This window comes from Cavia porcellus, unplaced genomic scaffold, assembly GCF_034190915.1.
Source record: "Cavia porcellus strain 051 isolate PalLab524CR breed Dunkin Hartley unplaced genomic scaffold, mCavPor4.1 scaffold_7, whole genome shotgun sequence".
Taxonomy (NCBI): Eukaryota; Metazoa; Chordata; class Mammalia; order Rodentia; family Caviidae; genus Cavia; species Cavia porcellus.
Genome location: NW_026947490.1, coordinates 13,160,290 through 13,182,500, shown reverse-complemented (window position 1 = coordinate 13,182,500; position 22,211 = coordinate 13,160,290). Strand labels below are relative to the sequence as shown.

The window sequence follows — 22,211 nt, the reverse complement described above, 5'->3', positions numbered from 1 at the left end:
TATGATACTACATGCAAGTTAACTGTATCACTCTGGATGATTTAAACAGGATGATTGCAAATTTGCTACAGTTTAGAATTGTAGCAAGATTCGGTCTCAAAACTGAAAAAAATATTTAAACGGTTGGGGGTATCGTTCTGTATACCAAATAAATAAAGAAATAAATAGAGATGGAAAGGCAGCACAGTGTAAAGTCCCTGGGTTTTAAATGCAATCACTGAAATCCAATTTGACTGACTTATTTATGTATTTATTTATTTCAAGACAGGGTCTCTCTATGTAGTTTAGGCTGACTCACTATGTAACCCAAACTGACCTCAAATTTGAATTTGCAGTGATCCTCCTGCCTCAGCCTTGGGAGTACTGGGATTATACACGTATGTTACCATGCCCAACTCTGATCCAGTTTTAGAATATTTCTTCCCACTTTATGGCTCCCCTTGTGAATCTGTGTTTATTTTCAATACAGCCTGAGAAGCAACTGATGTAGCATTTGGCTATAGAGATTCATAGTGGCTAGGTGAGGACTGCTTGGGTTTATGGACTCTGGCTCTACGGGACATCCCCTCTCTTTTTCCCAACATCTCTGTACCTGCTGAGGGTGGGAAACCAGATCTAAAAGTTTCTTGGCTTCAGGCAAACATTGCTGGCTACAGATTTCCTAGGGTGCTCATGGGTACCCAGAATATCAGAAAAGGTATTAGTGCCCCTAATATGGGGTGTGACAGCCTAACAGTGTCCTTCCACTTAGGTGCCCCCTAACATCTACATCGACCACATCCCTATGAACCTTTTAGTATAAATATATTCAAATAATCCAGTCCTGCTCAGGGATTTAATTGCAGTTGGGAAATGATGTTTTTCATATTTTAGTATCTAATTATTGAAACAACTATCATTGTACAAACTGAGTCCTTTGTATCACTAAGTAGAAGAATAAAATCTCAGGCAAAAGGAGGAAGGAAAGTGCTTATTGGAAATAAGAAGAGAAATAGGAAAAAGAAAGAAAGAATAGGCTGGGGATTTAACTCAGTGGCATAAGCACCTGCCTTGTAAGAGCATGGTCATGAGTTCGATCCCTGGTACCAAAAAGAAAAGACGAGGAAGAAGAGAAATAGGTATATGTCCTGGAGCTGAGCACGATGGCACCTGCCTGTAATCTCTGCACTGGGGAACCTGAAGTGGTAGAAATGCTATGAGTCTGGGACACATAGCAGAGTTCACAGCCAGCCAGCACTTCAGGGTGAGAGTGTGTCTCAACCACATCACACCAAACCAAACCAAATCAAACCAAATCAAATCAAACCAAAGGAAATGGGAATTAAAAAAAAAAACAGAAAACCCTGATTATTCTGCATTTTAAGTTTCTTGAAACTCAAGAATTTAGGGGCCAGGGCTGTAAGTCAGGCTGGAATGCAGGGCGACAGTACACTCCCTTGTTGCCTTTGTTGGTTGAGCTACCCACAATGGGTTCTTACCAACACAGCTGATCACCCAACCAGGTTTCAGGTCCTTTCCTTAGCCAACTCCCTATTGATTAGCTGACTAAACTGTCTTTTTACATTATCAAAGAGTGTTCTGCTGTAAACAAGAACCCAGCCAAATGTTCCCCAGAAATATAGTGGGAAAGGCAAGACTGGTGCTAATTTCTGAGAGGAGGTGTATAAAAATGCAGCATCCTGTGATGACAGATGCGTATATTTTCTTGCTCTTTTTTTTTTGGTGACATTGGAGATTGAGCTGTGCTCTACCTCCAGAACCCATCTTTTTTTTTTTTTTTTAATCTTAACTTTGAGACAGGGTCATGATAAGAAGCTAAGTTATCCAGGATGTGCTGAATGTTACGGATATTCTGATTCACCCTCCTAGAGTGCTGAGGGCTACACATGGAAGTACACATTTATAATCCCAGGACTCAAAAGGTTGAGGCAGAAGGATCCCTGAAAGTTCACGACAAGCCTGGACTACATAGTCAGACCTCATCTCAAAAAAAGCAAAAAACAGGGGCTGGGGATTTAGCTCAGTGGCATAAGTGCCTGCCTGGCAAATGCGAGGTCATGAGTTCAATCCCTGGTACCAAAAAGCAAACAAACAAACAAACAAACAAAAAACCAAAAAACAAAACCAAAACAGAACAGAAAGAAAGAAAAAGAATGCTGAAATTACAGATGTGAACTCTCCTTGCTCCAACATGGATTCTTGTATTGGAGAGGACAAACAAACAAAGAAACATACTTCACAGTTCTGGAGGAGAAAGTCTAAAATCTAGGTTGCAATATGTAAGGTTTTACTTGCTTTAAGGATTCTTTGTCAAAGTAGGGGTGTGAACTGTGAGGTCTCTCTTCCTACAAAGTCACTACTCTCAACTGATCTTAACTGGGATTATCTTCCAGAAGTCCCATTTGCAGATACTGTCATATATGATGGGTACAATTTAGTTCAGAGTAGTGACACACTGAAATAAATCAATTAGAAAAAATTTCTTTTTGGATCTTGCTATGTAATGCAAACTGATCTTGAACTTGCTCATGTAACCCAGGCTGGCCTCGAACTCACAGGGATCCTCTTGCAAAAATCTCTTGAGTGCTGGGATTACAAGTGTGTGCCATCACACCCTGCCACAAGAGGCAAGTTTAAATCAGAACACAGATTTGAAGACATTGGTCTTGAAGGGTGGCATGATACAACCAGAAACCCAGGAAATGTAGAGCTAGCAGAAGCTGGTAGAGGCAGGGTCTTCTCCAGACCTCCAGAACTGTGAGAGAATAAGTGTTCATTTTAAGCCACCAAGTTTGTGGTAATGCTACATACACCACAGGGAACAGCTGGAGAAACCATGGCACTTCCAAAGAACACTGGGAGTGCTATTGCCTTCTCTACCTTAACTGCACCTGTGTCCCTGCTCTGCTTCCCACCCTATGCCCCTTCATCCACCCAGCCTAGAGCTGTTGATCTGGCCATTGGGTAGGCCACTTTCTGCTAAAACTTTCTGCCACTCTCACAGCAGCTGAAGAACATGTAGCCTAAAGTCATGCATGGAACTTCTCAGGATAAAATCCGTGGCAGTAACAGCATAGCAGGGGGGGAGACCTAAATGCAGTCAGAAAAAACACAGCCTGGGTACACATATAGTTTCAATGACTTGGGTGGCAGGAAAATCATTTAAGCCCAAGAGTTCAAGGCCAGCCTGAGTAACACAGGGAGATCTTGTTTTTTTAAAAAAGTGTAAAAACAAGTCTCATAAAGTTTGCATGTAATGAGCCCCTACACAAGGGCAAAGGATGCACGAGTACCATATACCACTTTGGATATGAGCTGAGGGGTAGAAGCCAGACTAAGAAGTGAAAATCCCATGTATTTCCATGAACAAGCAAAATTCACTTGTGAAATCAGCATGATAGCTACGAGCAGCATGAAGGGTTTGTGACACTAGGCATGTTCAGTTTTTACCATCAGAACTGGTTTTCTACGGTACTTACTGTACATATATTTGCATATTATGGGTCTCTATCAAAAGGTTAAGAAATGCTGGGCATAGCAGCCTCCCTTTGGAAGGCTGAGAGGATGATAAAAATCTGAGCCTACCAAGTGTGGTGGCACACACCTGTCTGTAATCCCAGCCCTTGGGAGGCTGAGGTGAGAAGATTGCTATTTGATGCAACCTGAACTACATAGTGACCCTGTCTCACACATATACACCAAATTGATCCCAACCTAAGTGATATAGTGATTTAGGGAGACCTTTCCTCAAAAACAAAAAGGTTTCCAAGTGTGGTGATGCACTGTTGTTGTGGTGGTGCACTCTTGTAATCCCAGCACTCAGGAGGCTGAGGCAGGAGGATCATCGAAGTTCAATACCAGGCTGAGCTAGAAGTGAGCTCAAGGCCAGCACGAGCTGCATAGTGAGACCCTGTCTCAAAAAGTCAAAAAACAAACAAACAAAAAGCAAAAACAAAAGGGCTGCGGGGTGTGGTGGCATATTCCTATAATCCCAGCACTTGGGAGACTGAAGCAGGTGGATTGTGGCAAATTTGAGACCAGCCTGGGCTACAAAGTAAACCCAAGGCCAGCCTGAACTGCATAGTGAAACTCTGTCTCAAAAAGTCAAAACGTAAAAACAAACAAAAAAAAAAAAAAAAAAAAAAAAAAAAACCACCAACAAAACAAAACAAAACAAAAAATGCTGTGAATGTGGCTCAGGGAGAAGGGCACTGGTTTAATACCCAGAATCAGAAAAAAAAGTTATAAAGTCCATGAGCTTTAAGCCAGATGTGATGGCACATGTGTATAATTCCAGGACTCTGGAAGGCTAAGAAAATCAGTGATCAGTTGGGCATGGTGACTCATTCCTGTAATCCCAGCATTTGTGAGACTAAGACAAGAGAATCATTGCAGGTTAAAAACTAGCCTGGACTACAAAAAGAACTCAAAGCAAGCCTAAAATACATAGAGAGACTCTGTCTCAAAAAGAAAAAAAGTAGCTGAGGGTTTAGCTCAGTGATTTAGGTGCCTGCCTGGCAAGTGTGAGGTCATGAGTTCAATCCCCAGCACAAAAAAAGTAAAAAGAAAAAGAAAAAGTCATATCTCATTCTGGGCAATTTAACAAGGCTTTTTTTGGTATTGGGGATCAAACTCAAGGACCTCATGCTTGCCAGGCAGACACTTGTGCTGCCAAGTTATATTCCTGGTCCATTAGCAAAATTCTTGACAAAAAAAAAAAAAAAAAAAAAAAAAAGAAGAAGAGTGTGTGTGTGTGTGTTGCACATTGTGGATTTAGGTTAATAGTGGCACATGCCAGTAATCCAGGCCCTCGGGGAAGCTGAGGCAGGAAGATCACTGCAAATTCTAGACCAGTTTAGGCTACAAAATGAGCTCAAGGCCAGTCTGAATAACAGTGAGGTCCTGTCTCAAACACACACACACATAAACAACACAAAATCAGTACCAATCAAAAAAGTCCACAGATCCAGGTTGGGAGTGTAGTGGTTGAAAGGGTTTTGGCCCAGGCTGGACACTGTAGCCAGTAAAGCCAAGGAGCTCCTATCTCCCCCTCCCCTATGAATTTACCTATGGTGCCAAACAAAGACCAATGGGCTACCTGTGCATCCTTAATGCCCCCTTAGGTTCCACCCCAAACTGAGGCTCATGCCTCACTCCAAGTGTTCCACGGAGAGATCTCCAACCCCCAGGGTGGAGATGCTGCGCCTCAGGAGACTGGGGGTGTCTCTCCCCGCATTCTCAAAATAAAGGTCATTTATATTTCATACTTCTTTTCAGCCGTCACTGGTCCCCCACAGTTCTATCAGTGGTCTTGGCCAGAGTGCTTGTTTAGCATATGAGACACCTGGGGTGATCTCTAGTACCCAAAATGAAACAAATAAAAAGGAAAAGCACAGAAATCAAAATCCACAGGGCTCAAAGGCAGATTAGTGGTTGCCAGGGACTGACTGGGAGAAAGAATAGGGAGTAAGTATTGATGGCTCAGGGGTCCCTTTGGGACCATGAAAATGTTTTGACACTATACAGAAGTGGTAGTTGTGTGACACTGTGAATCTGTGTAATGCTACTGACTATGTAATGCTACTTTTCACCTTAGTATTAGGAATAAACTCAGGGCTTCACACATGCTGGGCAAACATTCTACCACCGACCCACACCCCTAGCTCTTTTTATTTTTTTGAGTATCCATAGTATCCATAGTATCCAAGGTATCCATAATTCACTAAATTATTTATGGGACTTGAATTTTTAATGTTCCTACCTCAGTCTGATAGAATCACAGTTGTGTGCCATCAGGCCTATCTCTTCTAGAAATTCTGAGGGAGAATTTGCCCTGTTGACTGTCTACTAGCTTCTTGTGACTTCTAGCAACCCTTAACATTTCCCAATTTATACACAGAATTCTAATCTCTGCTTCTATCTTTTTTTAAAAATTTTATTTAAAAGGAAAAAGAGAAAAAAACAAAACAAAACAAAGCGGTGTAAGGGTACAAGTAATAAAGAACTACAAAAAAAAAAAAAAAAAGTAAAAAATCACCAGTTAATAGATTACATATTATCATCTTAGAGATAGTTGCTCAAGTCACAGTATCAAAGCATACAAAGTGGACATTCAAACAGTGAGACTGCAAACAGTTGTGTTCAATGATCCAACCAAAAACATTAATATGGTCAGCTATTTAACACCCCTAAACACACTTGCTGTTGTAACTTTTAGAGCACTTTTTTCCTTCTCTTTTTTACAACAAAATTTACACATTTTGTGTTTTATTACTCCTTAGTTCTTCTTATTTTTTTTTTTTTTGGGAGAGAATAAAGTCAAATATGGCAAAACAAAGCTGTCAGTTAAAACCAAGGATAGACATAGCACATGATGTAAAACAGAGTACAAGGTTATCAACAATGGTTACCATAATGTCTCGTTTCCTTAAAAAGAATTATCTCATTAGGTATTAAAAGTTGAACAAAACAGTACAGAACAATAAAACTTAAGCATTGTAAACATTACAGGACTTCCAAAGGAGACAATAGTCAAACCAAAATGGGCATCTTAGTGAATCTTATTGCCTTCAAAGTAGTTGCCTATACCCTCAAACTTGATACTATCATACAGAATGGAACAGAGTCTAATCAGTCAAAACAAGATAGTGGGAGTATTACAGGACTTCAAAACAAGTTAATATGAAATCAAAAAAAGTTACTATTATATATCCTGCTAATTTTAAAATTTTTACCCTTAATTAAAAAAACCATAAAAAATAACTAAATAATTTTTTTAATGAATAAGGGAGAGACTGAGATAAAAGAGGACATAACAATATAACAATATAGGTCAAAGCATGACTGTTTCAGCAACCTAGTGCTTCACCACCAAATAACCTGACTTAATAGTAGTTACCATAGTGGTCTTTTTCCTTGAAATATTTGAATAAAACTTCATATACTATAGCTTCAAATATTTCCATATCAAGAAGCCCAGAATAAAGCCTTTCCAATTAATAAGTGAAAACTTTATAAGGCTTCAAGGCCACATAATGGGGAGTCATGATTACCACATATTTTTATATATTTGAATCATTACATTAGGGAAACTTCGGTATTCACACATGCGAGATTGATTTATTTCACTTATGAGTATGGTCTCAAGCTGCGCCCATTTATTGATAAATATCTCAATGTGATCCTTCTTTATAGCTGAATAATACTCGATTGTATAGAAATACCACAACTTTTTTATCCATTCCTCAGTTGATGGACACTTGGGTTGTTTCCAAGATCTGGCGATTACAAATTGTGCTGCTATAAACATAGGTGCACATATATCACTGTGGTATGATGCTGTCAGTTCTTCTGGGAATATGCCTAGGAGTGGAATAGCTGGAATAAATGGGACTTCCAATCCCAGCTTTTTGAGAAATCTCCAGACTGACCTCCACAAAGGTTGTACCAGTCTACATTCCCACCAACAGTGTAGGAGAGTTCCTTTTTCCCCACAGCCTCTCCAGCATTTGTTGTTGGTTTTCTTGATCCTGGCCATTCTTTCAGGAGTGAGATGGTACCTGAGTGTGGTTTTCATTTGCATTTCTCTAATGACCAATGATGATGAACATTTTTTTTATGTATTTATTTGCCATTTGTATTTCTTCATCTGAGAAGTGCGTATTCATCTCAGATGCCCATTTTTGGATTGGATCTTTGAATTTTGGGGGTCTGAGTTTTTTTAATTCTTTATATGTTTTAGACAAGAGTCCCTTGTCTGAGATAATCTCTGCTTCTGTCTTTACATGTGTTCTCCCATGTATGTATCTCTTTTTTCTAAAAAGTTTTTATTGTACATGTTTGTATTACATAATGATTACATTCCTCATAGAGTGTTGGTGAATGATACAACACATCCTAATTCATTTTATGTCTCCCTCCCTGTTTTTCTTTGAGACAGAGCCTTACTATGTAGTTCAGGCTGGTCTTAAACTCACTACACAGCCCAGGCTGGCCTCAAACTCACAACAATGTGCCTGCTTCAGTGTAGAACATCATGCCTGGCTTTCTTCTGTTTTTTAAAAAAAGATTTCACTACTTGGCCTAGGCTGGCCTCAAGTGCACTATGTACTTCAGGCTGCACTCGGATTCACAATCCTCCTGCCTCAGGCTCTAGAGCTGGGATTATAGGTGTGTGTAAACACATCCTCTTTTCGTGCCTCCTCCTGTGTATGTGTGACATGGGGATGAAACCCAAGGTTGAACAAAACAGTACCCAGCCTTTAATTAAAAAAAATTTTTTTTGTTTTGTTTTGAGACAGGTCTCATTAAGTACTAACTTGGCCCAGCTGGGCTCAAATTTGTCTCAGCCTCCCAGAGTGCTGGTATCACTGTCATATGCCACCACCATATCCAGCTTGACAAATGTCCTACTAAAAGGAGAAGACATTTTAAAAAAAGGCCATGTGAAGACAGATTAGGCTGGGTAGCCACAAGATGTTTTAAGGAAATGGCTAGGGAGGGGTGAAACTTGAAGGTGGGAAAAAGAGCCATAGAGTTTGAGGAAGGAATACAGGTGTTCCTGTGTAGATAGGTGTCCAACTGGGGCGATGGGGAATTGTCACAAACCTTGCCTCAAAGGCCAGGAAGAGACAGCCTCCGTAAAGGCTGGCAAGGAGCAGAGGCACAAGGCTTGGCCCTTTGGGAGGTAGCCAAGGTGTACTCCTAGCCCACCATATTTGTCCAGTTTGAGCTTCTCAGGGGGCTCGAATGACATTCAGTCCCAAACTAGTCCTTTCTGTGCCAATCCCAACAGGCTCCCCAACTTCACCTGCACGGATCTCTCTTGTCCCAGGGCTCCCTGTGTTGCCTGCACTTACCCCATCTGGACAAAAGGAAGCTAGTAGCAGGGGAGGCCACCGCAGAGTGCCAGGGGACCAGCCTAGCTGCAGTCACTACCACTTATCTTTTATGTGTCTTCTTCACTCTTTAGATTCCAATTCAGCCTCAGGGCCTTTGCATTTGTTTCAGCCCAAACTGTTCTTGGTGCAGGAGCTAGTAGGTAGCTGTTCTTTACCACTTTTAAAACTGTTTCGCAGCGCCCGGTACTTGAGCTACACTCCCGGTCTCACTATTTTGATGTGTTGTCCTCGGGACCTTAGATTTGTTCTAGGAGCCAGGGTAGGTAAGGATTACTCAAAAAGTACTCGGTGAAAGTCTGTAAAGGTTAATTCTTTCAAAGTGGCCGCCAGGCACCAATAGGGCTCGCCTTCCTTTGAAGCTGGAAAGTGGGGGTTGCAGCCTGGGGGAGGGTGGGACGGCCAGTCTTGGAGCCTTCTTTTGAGGCAGGAAAAGGGGTGTGTGTGTGTGTCTGTTGCAGTCTGGGCCAGAGGGAGGGGCAGCCCGGGGCCACTCCGATTGAACAATGGCAGGGCGGGGACAGAATCCCAGACTGCTCCCCGGCCGCCGGGAATGTTGATTACATCCAGGCATCTGGGGTTCGATAGAGGGGGCAGCGCCGGGGTCTGATCCTGAACTCGAGGTCCTAGCGCTGCCCATGGCTGGGTACTCAAGGGCCAGCTTCCGTTACGCGGGGTCTTTCGGAGGATTTCCGCCTGCGGGGTCCTGCTTTAATTTACTCTTAGAGGTCCCTTCTCCTCACTGATCCTTCTCTCTAATGATCCTGTGTAGCTCATCCTGCTTCTCTCTCGGAAAAGCACCAAAGTAGAAGAGTGGCTGGCTTAAAATATGGAGAAAGGACTTTTGGAGGCTGGAAGGAATTTTAGAGACTGGCCGCCTGTAGCTCTTGGTGATCTGCGTGATTTGTCAAGGTCTGGTGTTCCTCAAGTTAACAAGCGGGTTAAACACCCCCCCCCCCTTCAGAGGTACAGCACACTTCTCCACCGAGGCGCATCGCCCAGGGCCCCCGCCCCGCCAACTGCCTAGGGGTCCACCCCTCTGCCGAGCTGACAGTGACTCCAGGCCGGAGACAGCGCAAGCCTGCGGAGCAGGAAGCGACCAGGGTGGAAGTTTGTACTGTACCATGCGCATGGGCGTCTAGTTGCCACATCTAGTGTGCTCATGGTCGGAGCTAGAGAAGTCTCGCTGTGGCAACAGATCACACGCCTGGCCAGTCCTAACGGGAGGTGATTTTACAGACGTCCCGCCCCTCGATCCGCAGGATTGGCCTGCAGGGGAGTGCTACACGCATGCGTACTCTTGGCCAACTCCGAGGGAGGGATGGATGAGTCTTTCTCCGCCTCCCGGTGTAGCGCCCAAGGCGCGTGCGCACTCACAGCGGCGCCAGTTATTTCTGTCCCGCCCCCAGATCGTGGCTCTTTCTGCAAGCGGGAGCTCTGTCGAGCGGTTCTGCTCTTAACGCTTGATTTGAGGGTCATTTGGGCGGCAGTACGGGCGGGACTGTGCAGAGGAGATCGGGCAGGAGTCGGCTGACCCTCGGCAACGTCTGGCGCGCGGCGGGCAGCAGCTGAACGAACGCGTGGCGGTGCTTGGCCTCGCGGCGGCGGCGATAGCGCCAGCGGCAGCGGCAGCGGCCCAGCCGTTGGCGGCGAGCGTGTGTGCGCCTGCGCAGCGGGCCCTGTGCCCCTCCTCCCCGTCCCCCGGCGGCGTGTGAATGGCGGCCTCGGCGGCGGCGGCTTCCGCGGCAGCGGCTTCGGCCAGCCCGGGGCCTGCTGAGGGCTCTGCTGGTGGCGAGAAGTCCGCGGGCGCCGCCGCGGCTGCGGCATCGGCGTCTGCCTCGGCGTCGTCGCCCTCAGGGAGTGGCGATGAGGCTCTGGAGCTGCTGGAGCACTGTGGCCTGTGCCGAGAGCGCCTGCTGCCGGAGCGCGAGCCGCGATTGCTGCCCTGTCTGCACTCGGCCTGCAGTTCCTGTCTCGGGCCCACCGCGCCCGCCGCCGCCAACAACGCGGGGGACGGTCCGGCGGCGAGTGATAACACCAGTGAGTTAGGGCGCGCCCCTCCCCCGGCCTCTGATCTGGCGCTCGGGACTGCTGCGCCTGTGCAAGCCCGAGCTCGGTGGGCTGGAGCGCTGGATGCGTTAGGTGCGCGGTGCTGTGTGCGACCTGGGTTGGGCCGGGCCGGGGCTGGGATCCACTGGTAGTCACCTCATTGTGAGGCCATAGGAAGGAATAACCCAGGGCGGTGGGGTTGTGGGTATGTGCTGGGGGAGCGTGCAGGCCTCTAATGCCGGCTGCCTCCGCAGTGGTGGACTGTCCGGTTTGCAAGCAGCAGTGTTCCTCCAAAGACATCGTGGAGAACTACTTTATGCGCGACAGTGGCAATAAGGCTGCCTCGGACGCACAGGACGCGAACCAGGTGCGTTCTTTGCAAGAGGATGGACATGAGCCTCTGTCCTAGAGGATCTGGGTGGGCTTTATAGCTGAGGTCAAAGACCCACCTTAGCTTGTATTTCTTGGAAGATAAATGGAGGTCTTAGGGTTGTCTTCTTTCTCTGACGCTACTGTTTTTCTTTTTTTCTTGACAGTGTTGCACTAGCTGCGAGGATAATGCCCCAGCCACCAGTTATTGTGTAGAGTGTTCTGAACCACTGTGTGAGACCTGTGTGGAGGCTCACCAGCGTGTGAAGTACACTAAGGACCACACTGTGCGTTCCACTGGTAAGTAAAAGGGTACCTGTTGCAGCTCTCTTTTGTGTGTCTTCTTAGCACATCTGATGCTGATGTGCATTTGGTAATAGGTCTTAGGGTTGTTACCTAATGGGTAGCATCTGAAAGATCTGGATAGGTAACTTAGAAACAAAGAATCCAGGCTCCTTGCAGGGTCTCTAGGAGTTTAGTCAGAGAGGAAAGGCTATGGGGCAGTGGAGGCCCAGCGAGTCTCAGTATGCTGCAGGTACACAGGATTCAAGGACTTGCTACCTGAGAATCCCTAGAGAGTGGATCCTGGGGTTGGATAGCACATACAGGAAGTGTAAGATGTGAAGAGACACTGGATTTGAGATTTCCCTGGCACGTGGATTATTTGGATTATTCAAGGGAAAGTGAAGTTTCAAGCATTCACACCTCTTGTTCTAGTAGTGGTGATACTAGGAAGTGTCTCTACCTTGTTGGCAGCATTCTACTCAAAGGTTTTTGATATTTCTAGGGATTTCCTGGTTTGGCTTTTGTTAGGGAAAGGCGCTTGAGAGGCTGCTAAGTCTGGCCCTTGTTTTGGTCAGAATCTTTTTTTTTTTTTGTACTGGGGATTGAACTCATGACCTCAAGCTTGCCAAGCAGGCCCCTATATCACTGAGCTGAATCCCCACCTTGGTCAGAATTTGATGAACAGTTCTTTTTGAGACAAAGTCTCACTGTTGTGGCTGGCCTTGAACTCACTTTGTAGCCCAGGCTGGCCTTGAACTTGCTGGAATTCTCCACCTATAGTCTTCCAAGTGCAGGGGTCACAGGTGTGCGCCAGTACAACTAGCCATAACCTAATTCTTGATTCTGTGGTGCATCTCTTCCATCTTAGGGCAGTACTGATGAAAAGATGATAGTAGAGAATGGTGGCTGTGAGGCTTAAAAGAGCAAGAAATGGCAAGAGCCTGCAGTGTTCGTACCTTCCAGAGATGCCAAACCAGGGTTGTTTGTTCCTTGGTGCTGGAGGGGGTGGCATTTGGGAAGCCAAGGTCTAGTTGATCTGTACTCTATGCAGTTTGGGTGTAACTGATACAGTTGGGCTTGATTAGCATTGGAGAAGAGGACTAACAAGGTTCATGTGATGAGCACAGATTATGGGAGTTACTGGTGTGTTTGGTCCTTGGGTGGAATGATATCAGAATCTTTCCCTAGAAAGGGAATTTTGTGTGAGTGTGGTGGCTCACGCCTGTAATCCCAGCACTTAGGGTGGGAGGATCGTTGAGAGTTTGACACCAGCCTGGGCTACAAAGCGAGCTCAAGGCCCGCCTGAACTGCATGGCAAGACCTCATCTCAAAAAAGACACACACACACACACACACAAAAGGGAACCTTTACACTCTTCTGAGGGTCCCTGTCTAAAATCTTATCTTTCTTAGGTTAAGACTTTGCAAAGTCTTGTGTGAGTCCTTGAGTTAATAAGAAACTTTATCATTCTTACTGTCAGAGAAAGGGAAAGATTATCTGAAAAGAGGAAAAGAGCCTGTTGGAGGTTATTTTTTTGGCAAAAATTCTGAATTTGTCCACCTGGACAGATAGGCTTCTGGTATAGGGAACAGCAAAGGGGAGTTCTCTACTGATGAGATTGTCATCTTTATTTTGTATGTTACATCTGCAGAAGCTAAAACAAGTAAATACTTATCTTGGCAGGCTAGGGAAGAAGATTCTCTAAGGAGCTGCCACTACCACAGGCCTCCTAAGTCTTTACACAGGTCAGGGTGCTAAGACAGAAGAATGTAAACCCTGAGCTATGTCTACTTTCTGAGTTTGAACTGCTCAAGGAAAGTGTTCAGCCTCATGTTTCCTGCTCCCCAGGCCCTGCCAAGTCCCGTGATGGTGAGCGCACTGTTTATTGCACTGTGCACAAACATGAACCTCTAGTGCTATTCTGTGAGAGCTGCGATACCCTCACCTGTCGAGACTGCCAGCTCAATGCTCACAAGGATCATAAGTAAGTTCCGAGGCTCAGTGAGTAGGTAGTTGGATGCTACCTATTTCCAGGCCTTACGTGCAGGCCCATCTGCTTGTTTTTAGGTACCAGTTCCTGGAGGATGCAGTGAGAAACCAGCGCAAGGTCCTAGTCTCAATGGTGAAATGCCTTGGGGACAGACATGCTACACTGCAAAAGAGCACCAAGGAAGTCTGGAGCTCGTAAGTATGGGTGTCAGGCCTGCGGGGAGCCTCAGGATAAGATGGTTCCTTCCTAACTTAACTTGTCTTGTTCCCTAGGATCCGCCAGGTGTCTGATGTGCAGAAGCGTGTGCAGGTGGATGTCAAGATGGCCATCTTGCAGATCATGAAGGAGCTGAACAAGCGGGGCCGTGTGCTGGTCAATGATGCCCAAGTAAGCCACATGGATGTGGGAGAGATGCTGGCTCCCTTCTTGGTGAAGAACCCTGCTGTCTTATTTTTTTTCCTAATGACTTTTTTCCGTAACCTGTAGAAAGTGACTGAAGGGCAGCAGGAGCGCCTGGAGCGTCAGCACTGGGCCTTGACCAAGATCCAGAAGCATCAGGAACACATTCTGCGGTTTGCTTCTTGGGCTCTTAAGAGTGACAACAACACAGCGCTGCTGCTTTCTAAGAAACTGGTGTGTAGTGCTGGCTGTAGCCAGAGTGGCCCCAATATACTGGATCTGTTTGGTCCCAAAGTGCTCATGCCCCACTTGACTTCTTTCCCCAGATCTACTTCCAGCTGCACAGGGCCCTCAAGATGATTGTAGACCCTGTAGAGCCTCATGGTGAGATGAAGTTCCAGTGGGACCTCAACGCCTGGACCAAGAGTGCTGAGGCTTTTGGTAGGTGCTGGTCTTTGTTTTGTGCAAAACTGGACCCTGCAGGCAAAGATATATCTTGAGGTTGAGAGTCAGTAGCCCACACTTTCTTCCTTTGCTATTCCAGGGTGTAGTCAGCATGGTGAAGGTAGGGTTTGTGGGCAGCTGATTCAGGGGTTGGCAGAGCTCATAGCTGAAGCCTGGGTCTTTGTGTTGACCTGCAGCCCCAACCCATTTTTGTTTGCCTTTTTTTTTTTGGTCTTTTTGAGCCCAGGGCTGCATTGCACAGTTCCCACTGTCCTTGAACTCACTTTGTAGCCCAGGTTGGTCTCAAATTTGCAACAATCTTCATGCCTCAGCCTCCCTAGTTCTGGGATTACAGGCATGTTCCACTATGCTCAGTTTATGTTTACTTTGTTTTGTCTTTTTGAGATAAGATGTCACTATGCAGTTCAGGCTGGATTTGGGCTCACTTTGTAGCCCAGGCTGGTCTTGAACTTGTAATAATCCTCTTGCCTCAGCCTCCCAAGAGCTGGAATTACAGGAGTTAGCCACCAAGCCTGATTTATGCTTGCTTTTTTTTTTTTTTTTTTTTTTTTGGTACTGGGGATCGTACTTATGACTTCGTACTTGCAAGGCAGGCACTTATGCCTATGCCGCTGAGCTAAATCTCCAGTCCTATGCTTACTTTTATATATTGATTGGTACATTCTAATTTATATATCTTTACTTGATACAACGTGGTTCTTTTTTTTTTTTTTTTGTCCTATCATTGCCACGACCTCCCTTTAATTCCGCTTTTTTAAACTTTTTACCTATTTTTTTGGTTTTTGACTCATTGTAGGCCAGGCTAGGCTCAAAATTTGAGTTGATCCTCCTGCCTCAATCTCCCAAGTGCTGGGATTATAGGTGTTGTACCACCACACCTGGCTCAGGCTGGTTTTGAACTCACTGTGTAGCCTAGGCTGGCCTTGAGCTCCTGCCTCAGCCCCCACCGTGCTGAAATTACATGTGTGTACTACCACGTAGGGGATTATTTTAATTACTGAATTGGGGTCTCAGTAAATTGCTCAGGCTGGGTTGGATTGAAAATTGTGATCCTGGGCTGGGGATTTACCTCAGTGGCATAAGAGCCTGCCTGGCAAGTGCAAGGTCATGAGTTTGATCCCTGGTACCATTAAAAAAAAAAAAGACAATTGTGATCCTTTTGCCTCAGCTTCCTAGTGCTGGGAGATTACAGGTTTACTTCATGCCTAGCTGGGTTCCAGTCTTTGGCCTTCACTTTTTTTTTTGGTACTTTGGATTGAACTCGAGACCTTGGGCATGCTAGGCAGGCACTCTACCACTGAGTAACATCCTCAGTCCTGCTCTGCCTTCTTAGCAGTCCAATTGCTGCACCTACTTAGGTTTCTGTCTTCTTCAGGCAAGATTGTGGCTGAGCGTCCTGGTACCAACTCCACAGGCCCTGCACCTATGGCTCCCCCAAGAGCCCCAGGACCCCTGAGCAAGCAGGGTTCTAGCAGTAGCCAGGTGAGCAGAGATGGGTAGACCAGGGATGGGTAGAACATTGAGTCCATTGAGTTTTTGTTTTCCTGAGGTCCACTACTGTGTTCTGTTGTAGCCCATGGAGGTACAGGAAGCCTATGGCTTTGGGTCAGGTAAGCAGGTCTACCTAGGGTAACGGGGGCAAATCTGTGGCATGAGTGCTGCAGCAAACAACTTGTTTTGTGAAAAGTCTAAAAGGTTTGCCATTACTGGCCTAAGGTAGGGCAGTACCCCAGTGAGTGCCTGCATGCGTCTACCTTCAGCCTGCCGTTCCCTTCTTTGTCTTTTGAGCAGATAACCCCTACTCCAGTGCAGAGCCCCATGTGTCTGGCATGAAGCGGTATGTGTATGGTGGTCCCTTGGGTGGTGGGTAGGTCAGGTGTAGGTTGGCTATGTTCATACCAAGTGTACCTATAGGTCGCGCTCTGGCGAGGGTGAGGTGAGTGGCCTCATGCGCAAGGTGCCACGTGTGAGCCTAGAACGTCTGGACCTGGACCTTACAGCTGACAGCCAGCCGCCCGTCTTCAAGGTCTTTCCGGGCAGCACTACTGAGGACTATAACCTTATTGTTATTGAGCGTGGTGGTGCTGCTGCAGCTGCCGGTCAGCCTGGAACTGCACCCCCTGGAGTACCTGGCGCTCCACCCCTCCCTGGCATGGCCATTGTCAAGGTTAGCCTGTTCCAGAAGACCATGATGGAAGGGTGCCGTCTTGTCACTTACATGTAGATCCTCTTCAATATCCTTTATCATCTTTTATTTAGGAGGAAGAGACAGAGGCTGCCATTGGAGCCCCTCCTCCTGCTACTGAAGTTCCTGAGACCAAGCCTGTGCTGATGGCTCTAGCTGAGGGCCCTGGCTCTGATGGCCCCCGCCTAGCTTCACCTAGTGGAAGTACTAGCTCAGGCCTGGAGGTGGTAGCTCCTGAGGCTACCTCGGCCCCAGCTGGTGGTCCAGGAAACCTAGATGACAGTGCCACCATTTGCCGTGTCTGTCAGAAGCCAGGTGACCTGGTCATGTGCAACCAGTGCGAGTTTTGCTTCCACCTGGACTGCCACTTGCCTGCTCTGCAGGATGTACCAGGGTGCGTGTGAGGCTGGGTGTGGTGTCAGTATGGAGTGGGGGGCTGGACAGGGTCCTGTGATTCCTCATTTTTCACCTAGGGAGGAGTGGAGCTGCTCACTCTGTCATGTACTCCCTGACCTGAAAGAGGAGGATGGCAGCCTAAGCATGGATGGTGCAGATAGTGCTGGTGTGGTAGCCAAGCTCTCAACAGCCAACCAGCGGGTAAGGGACCAGCTATTCAAATATGGGTGTTCCAGTGGTTTTACACTCATGCATTCTGCAGCCCTGACCTGTCCTGTCCCATTTAGAAATGTGAACGCGTCCTCCTGGCTCTCTTTTGCCATGAGCCCTGCCGTCCCCTGCACCAGTTGGCTACGGACTCTGCTTTTTCCATGGTGAGTGCATCTTGGAACAGCGAACAGGAAAAGAAAGTGTGGGACGTTGGGTCTCACCTTCAAAGCATCTGTCATTTTTGCCTGCAGGAGCAGCCTGGTGGCACCCTGGACCTGACCCTGATCCGTGCTCGCTTGCAGGAAAAGCTGTCACCCCCTTATAGCTCCCCCCAGGAGTTTGCCCAGGATGTGGGTCGCATGTTTAAGCAGTTTAACAAGCTAACGGAGGTGAGCATGAAATGTGGGAGGCCATGACCTATATAGGACAGGGCAAGTATGTGTTTGGGGGAAATAGAAGTTAGGACCCACCCATCCATTATACCCTTGCTTGGCCTAGGACAAGGCAGATGTGCAGTCCATCATCGGCCTGCAGCGTTTCTTCGAGACGCGCATGAATGAGGCCTTCGGTGACACCAAGTTCTCTGCTGTGCTGGTGGAACCCCCGCCTTTGAGCTTGCCCAGTGCTGGTCTAAGTTCCCAGGAGTTGGCTGGTGGTCTTGGTGATGGTCCCTGAAGCTGGGCCCCCTATGGGCAGCTCAGCCCTGTTCGGTGTCCTGTCACTCCCATCCTACCCCCTTGTGGCCTGACTCCCACTTCCTGATGGTCCCATCCCCCAGTCCCTCACAAAATGGTTTACTTCTGTGGGTTTAATAAAAACTTCACCAGTTCAGACAGGCCGTGGCTGCTTAGGGGCTGTGGTCCTGGTCTCTGAACGTTTGCTCCGCACCATAAAGCATTGGTAATCACCAAGAATCTTTTTTGTGCCTCGTTGAACCTGTATGGGTGCCAACAGGATGGGGGGAGAAACTCTTGGGTCTTTCTTGCATTCGGGGTGTGTGGGGGTGCAGGTAACCTCTTAAGGGATATGCAAACCAGAAGCTGTCGAGAGGACCTTGGTGGGTAGGCCTGGGCTGCAGGCCTGAAAGGTACTTTCAGTTCGTCACATCTTACGGCAGCCACATTCTTCAGCATTTGGGTTTTCCTCTTGGAGCTCTTATCAGACAGGTGTGCAGTTCTAGGCATTTCTCCTTGTCCTTTCTTGCTTAGGCTTTTTGGTAACTGTTTATGCCTATGCTTCCAGTCTGCTGTCTAGCTGAGCTGTAGTGGTATATCCAAGTGGGGTTATTGACTCCTGTTGATCTAGACAGCTTTTTACTTTTTTTCATGGTAATGTGAATAGAACAGAGGACACTAGCCCTGAGCTAACTCCCCAGCCCTTTATTTTTGAGAAGTCTTGCAAAGAAGTGGAGCTTCAATTCATGAGCCCCCTTCCTCTAGCCTCTCCAAGTGTTGGGATAAACAGGCATCTGGAACCATATCTGGTTTGAAATTTTCATTAAGCCATTACATCACTGAGACTTTGCTCACTGTTGAAATGGTATATGCAGGGCCAAACTTGACAATGCTACTCATGTGTTGCGAGGGGTCCACCACTTTGGAAACTTGGGTACTTAGAAGGGCTTTTCTACCCCTGTCCCAATGCCCTAACCAGGGACATAACCTGGCCCCATGAATGCCAGTCACACCAGCTTGAGGGTTAGCATTCAATTTCATTTATTACAGATGGGTGTGATAAAGATGCTGGGTGTCCATTCTGCCTCTTCTCTAGTGGCAGGGTAGGTGGTCAGTCTCTCCGAAGGTTCTTAAGTCTTTCTTCTAGGTCTGCATCCGCATCAGCCAGTGCTGAGGCTGTAGCCTCTGCTTTCTTCCCACCAGCAGCCACACTGAGTGAGCCTCCAGTGGAGGGGAGATCTGTGAGGAGAGTGGATGTTGGAGCATATCAGGGGCTGTCTGTGTGTGTGACTCAGGTTGGAAATGAAATGGGTCTCTGTGACACTCACTTGACAGCTCGTCAGTCAGGCTCAGTCCCAGCTCATCCAGGACCTGGGATACTACAGCATCACTAAGGAAGAGAAAGAACCTGATGAGGGCTATGTGTGGGTGAAGACAAGCATCCCCACCTTCCCACCCAGTTTCTTCATACCTCTCTTCTTCATCTTCCTCATCTCCCATGGCATCATCGATGGCATCATTCATCATCTCCTCCTTCATGTCCATGATCTCTGCCTGCCGCTCAAACTCCATCATGATCTTCTGGATCTGGGGCAATTTCAGCTGAAGTAGGGGGAGAGGGTGAGAGTTTGGTCTTTGAGGGTCAGTGAGGTGGGGGAGGGGAATTGGGAGAGATACCTGTCTGTTCATGGTGCCCATGGCCTTGGTGACCCCCTTCATCGCTTGTGCCATTGAGTTGTTGGACTTAAGTGTCTGTATCTTTAGGGACACAGCCTGGATGTTGGCGCGCATCAATACAAACTTGCGCACATAGCGTCGTGTTCGCACTAGGTCTTTTGCCATGATGCGCACAGCATCCTGTAGAGTGGATAACAGTGTGACACATTTTGAGAATCAGGCTTCATTCAAAGTTAATCCCAGCAGTCAAGTTCTTCCCTTCTGATTTCACCTGCCTCCCTTTCCCCTTAGGAGTCCCCCCTCCTCTCCCCAGTTAAACACCCTGTTTCTGGTCCCAATCTGGACAGAGAACCTGCTTTGGCTGGGACTAGCTTAGAGACAGTACTTGCCTAGCATGGTGTAAATGTCTGGGTCTGATCCTCAGCACTTGGGGATTATGAGTTTGGCCAACCTGGGCTACACAGCAAGATGGGAAAAGGGAAAAAAAAACCAAAAAAAACTCCACAAAACTTAAAAGGCTCTATTACTATTCTCATTCTGGCTCTTTTCACTGGTGTTTTGGCTAAAGCCTTTGTAAGAATGCTTTTCAGTACTGGGAACTGAACTCAGGACCTTTCAAGCATTTAAACTTTTTTTCTATTGTAGCAAAATGTGACACATGCATGTGGTAATTCTAGTACTCTGGGAGAGATAAGAGGCAGATGAGCCAGCGTGGGCAATTTAGCAAGATCCTATCTTTAAAAAGAGGCTGTGAGCTGGGTGTGGAGGCACATGTCTGTGATCCCAGCACTTGGGAGGCTGAGGCAGGAATATTGAGTTTGAGACCAGCCTGAGCTATAGTGAGCTCATGGTCAGCCTGCACTGCATAGTGAGACCTTCCTTGTCTCAAAAAGCATCTTCTCCTTCCCAAAAAAACCCCGCAAAAAACTGCAGTCCTCTTGCCTTGTTCGTTCAGAGTGCTGATATTACTGGTGTGAATGGCTATATGCAACTTCGAAGCTTATTTTGGTCACTTTCCATCTGTGCCCACTATTTACACAATTCTTGGTGTGGCATGTCCACTTCACAGCTCACTTTTTGGCTCTCAGATTGCTAAAGCTAACACTTCCTTATTGGGCCTGCCTGATACAGCCAAGGGCCAAATCTTCAGAAGCTCAATCTTTTACCATTCCAAGTCTTAGCTGATGGAACTTTGAAGAAGGCCTTTTCAGACTGCTAAACTATGGAGAAAGCACTGCTCCACTTTCACTCAGCATTTGTCAAAGAACTTGGTGTTCTGTCTCATGCCCTTTGTCCCAGCCCCTGACCATGGGCACTTACCATCTGCCCCTGTTTGGCCATCTTTTTGATGTCTGCAATGATTTTCTTCTCCTGGGTCTCCAGTTTCTGTCGCTCCCGATCTAGCTCTCGCATGGCACGATTTAGAGCCCTCTGGTTCTGGCGCAGCAGCTCCTCTGGCGTCTTCCGGCGTCCAAACAACAGGTCCATGGTTAAGAGTACAATGGCAGGTCTGGGAGAGTAAGGCTGAGCTGTAGGGGGTGGAGCCCAGAAGGACTAATAAGAGGCAAAACATTCGTGCAGGGGATGCGTGGGGACAGAAGGTATGAAACAGCAGAAGGGAGCAGCCCTCCCCTATACGGAAGGATAGTAGATCTGAAAAATAATCCCCTATGTTGGCCTAAGCCTTCCTCCATCCCTTTGCCCACACGGATATCGGGGCCTAAAGTTCAGCTTTTTAGTCAAAGGTTTGGCTTTCGCATCTTGGAATGGCGCTAGCAAAGGACAAAGTGGACCACTACTGTATTTGGGACCCTGAGCACAGCAGTCAGGACAGCTTTGGCAAAGTGGGCGTGGACTCTGGACAGAACTGTGGCACGCACACTGGGGGACCCTGGCTTCGGAAGACCTTGGTGAGCGCTCTCAGTGCGCCGAAGTACGGTGGTGTCGGGAACCCGAGAAGTGGGCAGGGTCGGGCAGGTCTCCAGTAAACCGGATTCCTGGACCGAGATTAAGCTCAGGGGCGCTGTAGCCCGCCCAGACCTGCAGCCCAGCAGGGGCCACTCACCGGAGCTGGCACGGAGGCTCGCTTCCGTTTCCGGGTCACGCTCCCCTCGCTCGGATCCCGGCGTACCCACTAACGGCGGCCCCTCGGTCCTGTCAGCTCCGCTACCGCTGTCGTTTCCGGATCAAACGATCTGACGCTTTACACTCCGCCCATACGCGGAATGCTGGGAAGTAGCGTGAGCGCGCGCATGCGCAGGGACGACCAGCACAAAGGCGCATGCGCAGTCCCCACAAGATCGCGCTAGCGAGCCCCGCCCCCGCGGGCCATGGTCGCGGCTGTATGACTGTAGTGCCCGTGTGCCCGCCCTGAAGGTCCCGCCTCCCACCGTGTTAGGACACTTCATCCGCAGAATCTTGACTTCTGCTCGAGGACTTGGAGAGCGTTAGGCAGGAGCCTCTCCCACGGGCCTGCACATGGCAGAAAGAGCAGTGCTAGCCGGGAGGGTGCTTTTTACCCTCTGCAGTCAGAGGTTGATGAAGTCCCCCATCCTGCCCAGATCAGCGGCCCCAGATAACACTCCCGAGCACACGCACACCTTACCTGGCCCTC

The 22,211-nt window shown here is 47.5% G+C and overlaps 3 protein-coding genes across 5 annotated transcripts in view; 2 read left to right on the top strand and 1 right to left on the bottom strand.

Moving 5' to 3' along the window:
- The window catches only part of LOC100716153 (insulin-induced gene 2 protein-like), a 182,273-nt gene that overhangs the window by 68,571 nt on the left and 91,491 nt on the right, over positions 1-22,211 (top strand). The window lies entirely within an intron of this gene.
- Positions 10,288-18,160, top strand: Trim28 (tripartite motif containing 28). 2 transcript variants are annotated; one of them, XM_063252542.1, is made up of 17 exons: positions 10,288-11,039; positions 11,201-11,313; positions 11,483-11,615; positions 13,450-13,585; positions 13,669-13,785; positions 13,864-13,978; positions 14,078-14,224; positions 14,317-14,431; positions 15,831-15,937; positions 16,029-16,065; positions 16,247-16,292; positions 16,370-16,622; positions 16,715-17,034; positions 17,114-17,237; positions 17,324-17,410; positions 17,498-17,635; positions 17,745-18,160. In XM_063252542.1, the coding sequence occupies exons 1-17, from the start codon at positions 10,613-10,615 to the stop codon at positions 17,919-17,921; spliced, it is 2,592 nt and encodes an 863-aa protein (XP_063108612.1). In that variant the 5' UTR covers positions 10,288-10,612; the 3' UTR covers positions 17,922-18,160. The 2 variants fall into 2 exon arrangements, with proteins under 2 accessions (XP_063108612.1, XP_003467239.1); XM_003467191.5 differs by having other exon boundaries at positions 10,289-10,937.
- Positions 18,938-21,863, bottom strand: Chmp2a (charged multivesicular body protein 2A). 2 transcript variants are annotated; one of them, XM_005002500.4, is made up of 6 exons: positions 21,663-21,863; positions 20,918-21,126; positions 19,598-19,777; positions 19,392-19,522; positions 19,249-19,310; positions 18,938-19,159 (listed from the first exon to the last, which is right to left on the bottom strand). In XM_005002500.4, the coding sequence occupies exons 2-6, from the start codon at positions 21,083-21,085 to the stop codon at positions 19,032-19,034; spliced, it is 669 nt and encodes a 222-aa protein (XP_005002557.1). In that variant the 5' UTR covers positions 21,086-21,126; positions 21,663-21,863; the 3' UTR covers positions 18,938-19,031. The 2 variants fall into 2 exon arrangements, with proteins under 2 accessions (XP_005002557.1, XP_003467238.1); XM_003467190.5 differs by having other exon boundaries at positions 20,918-21,107; positions 21,663-21,832.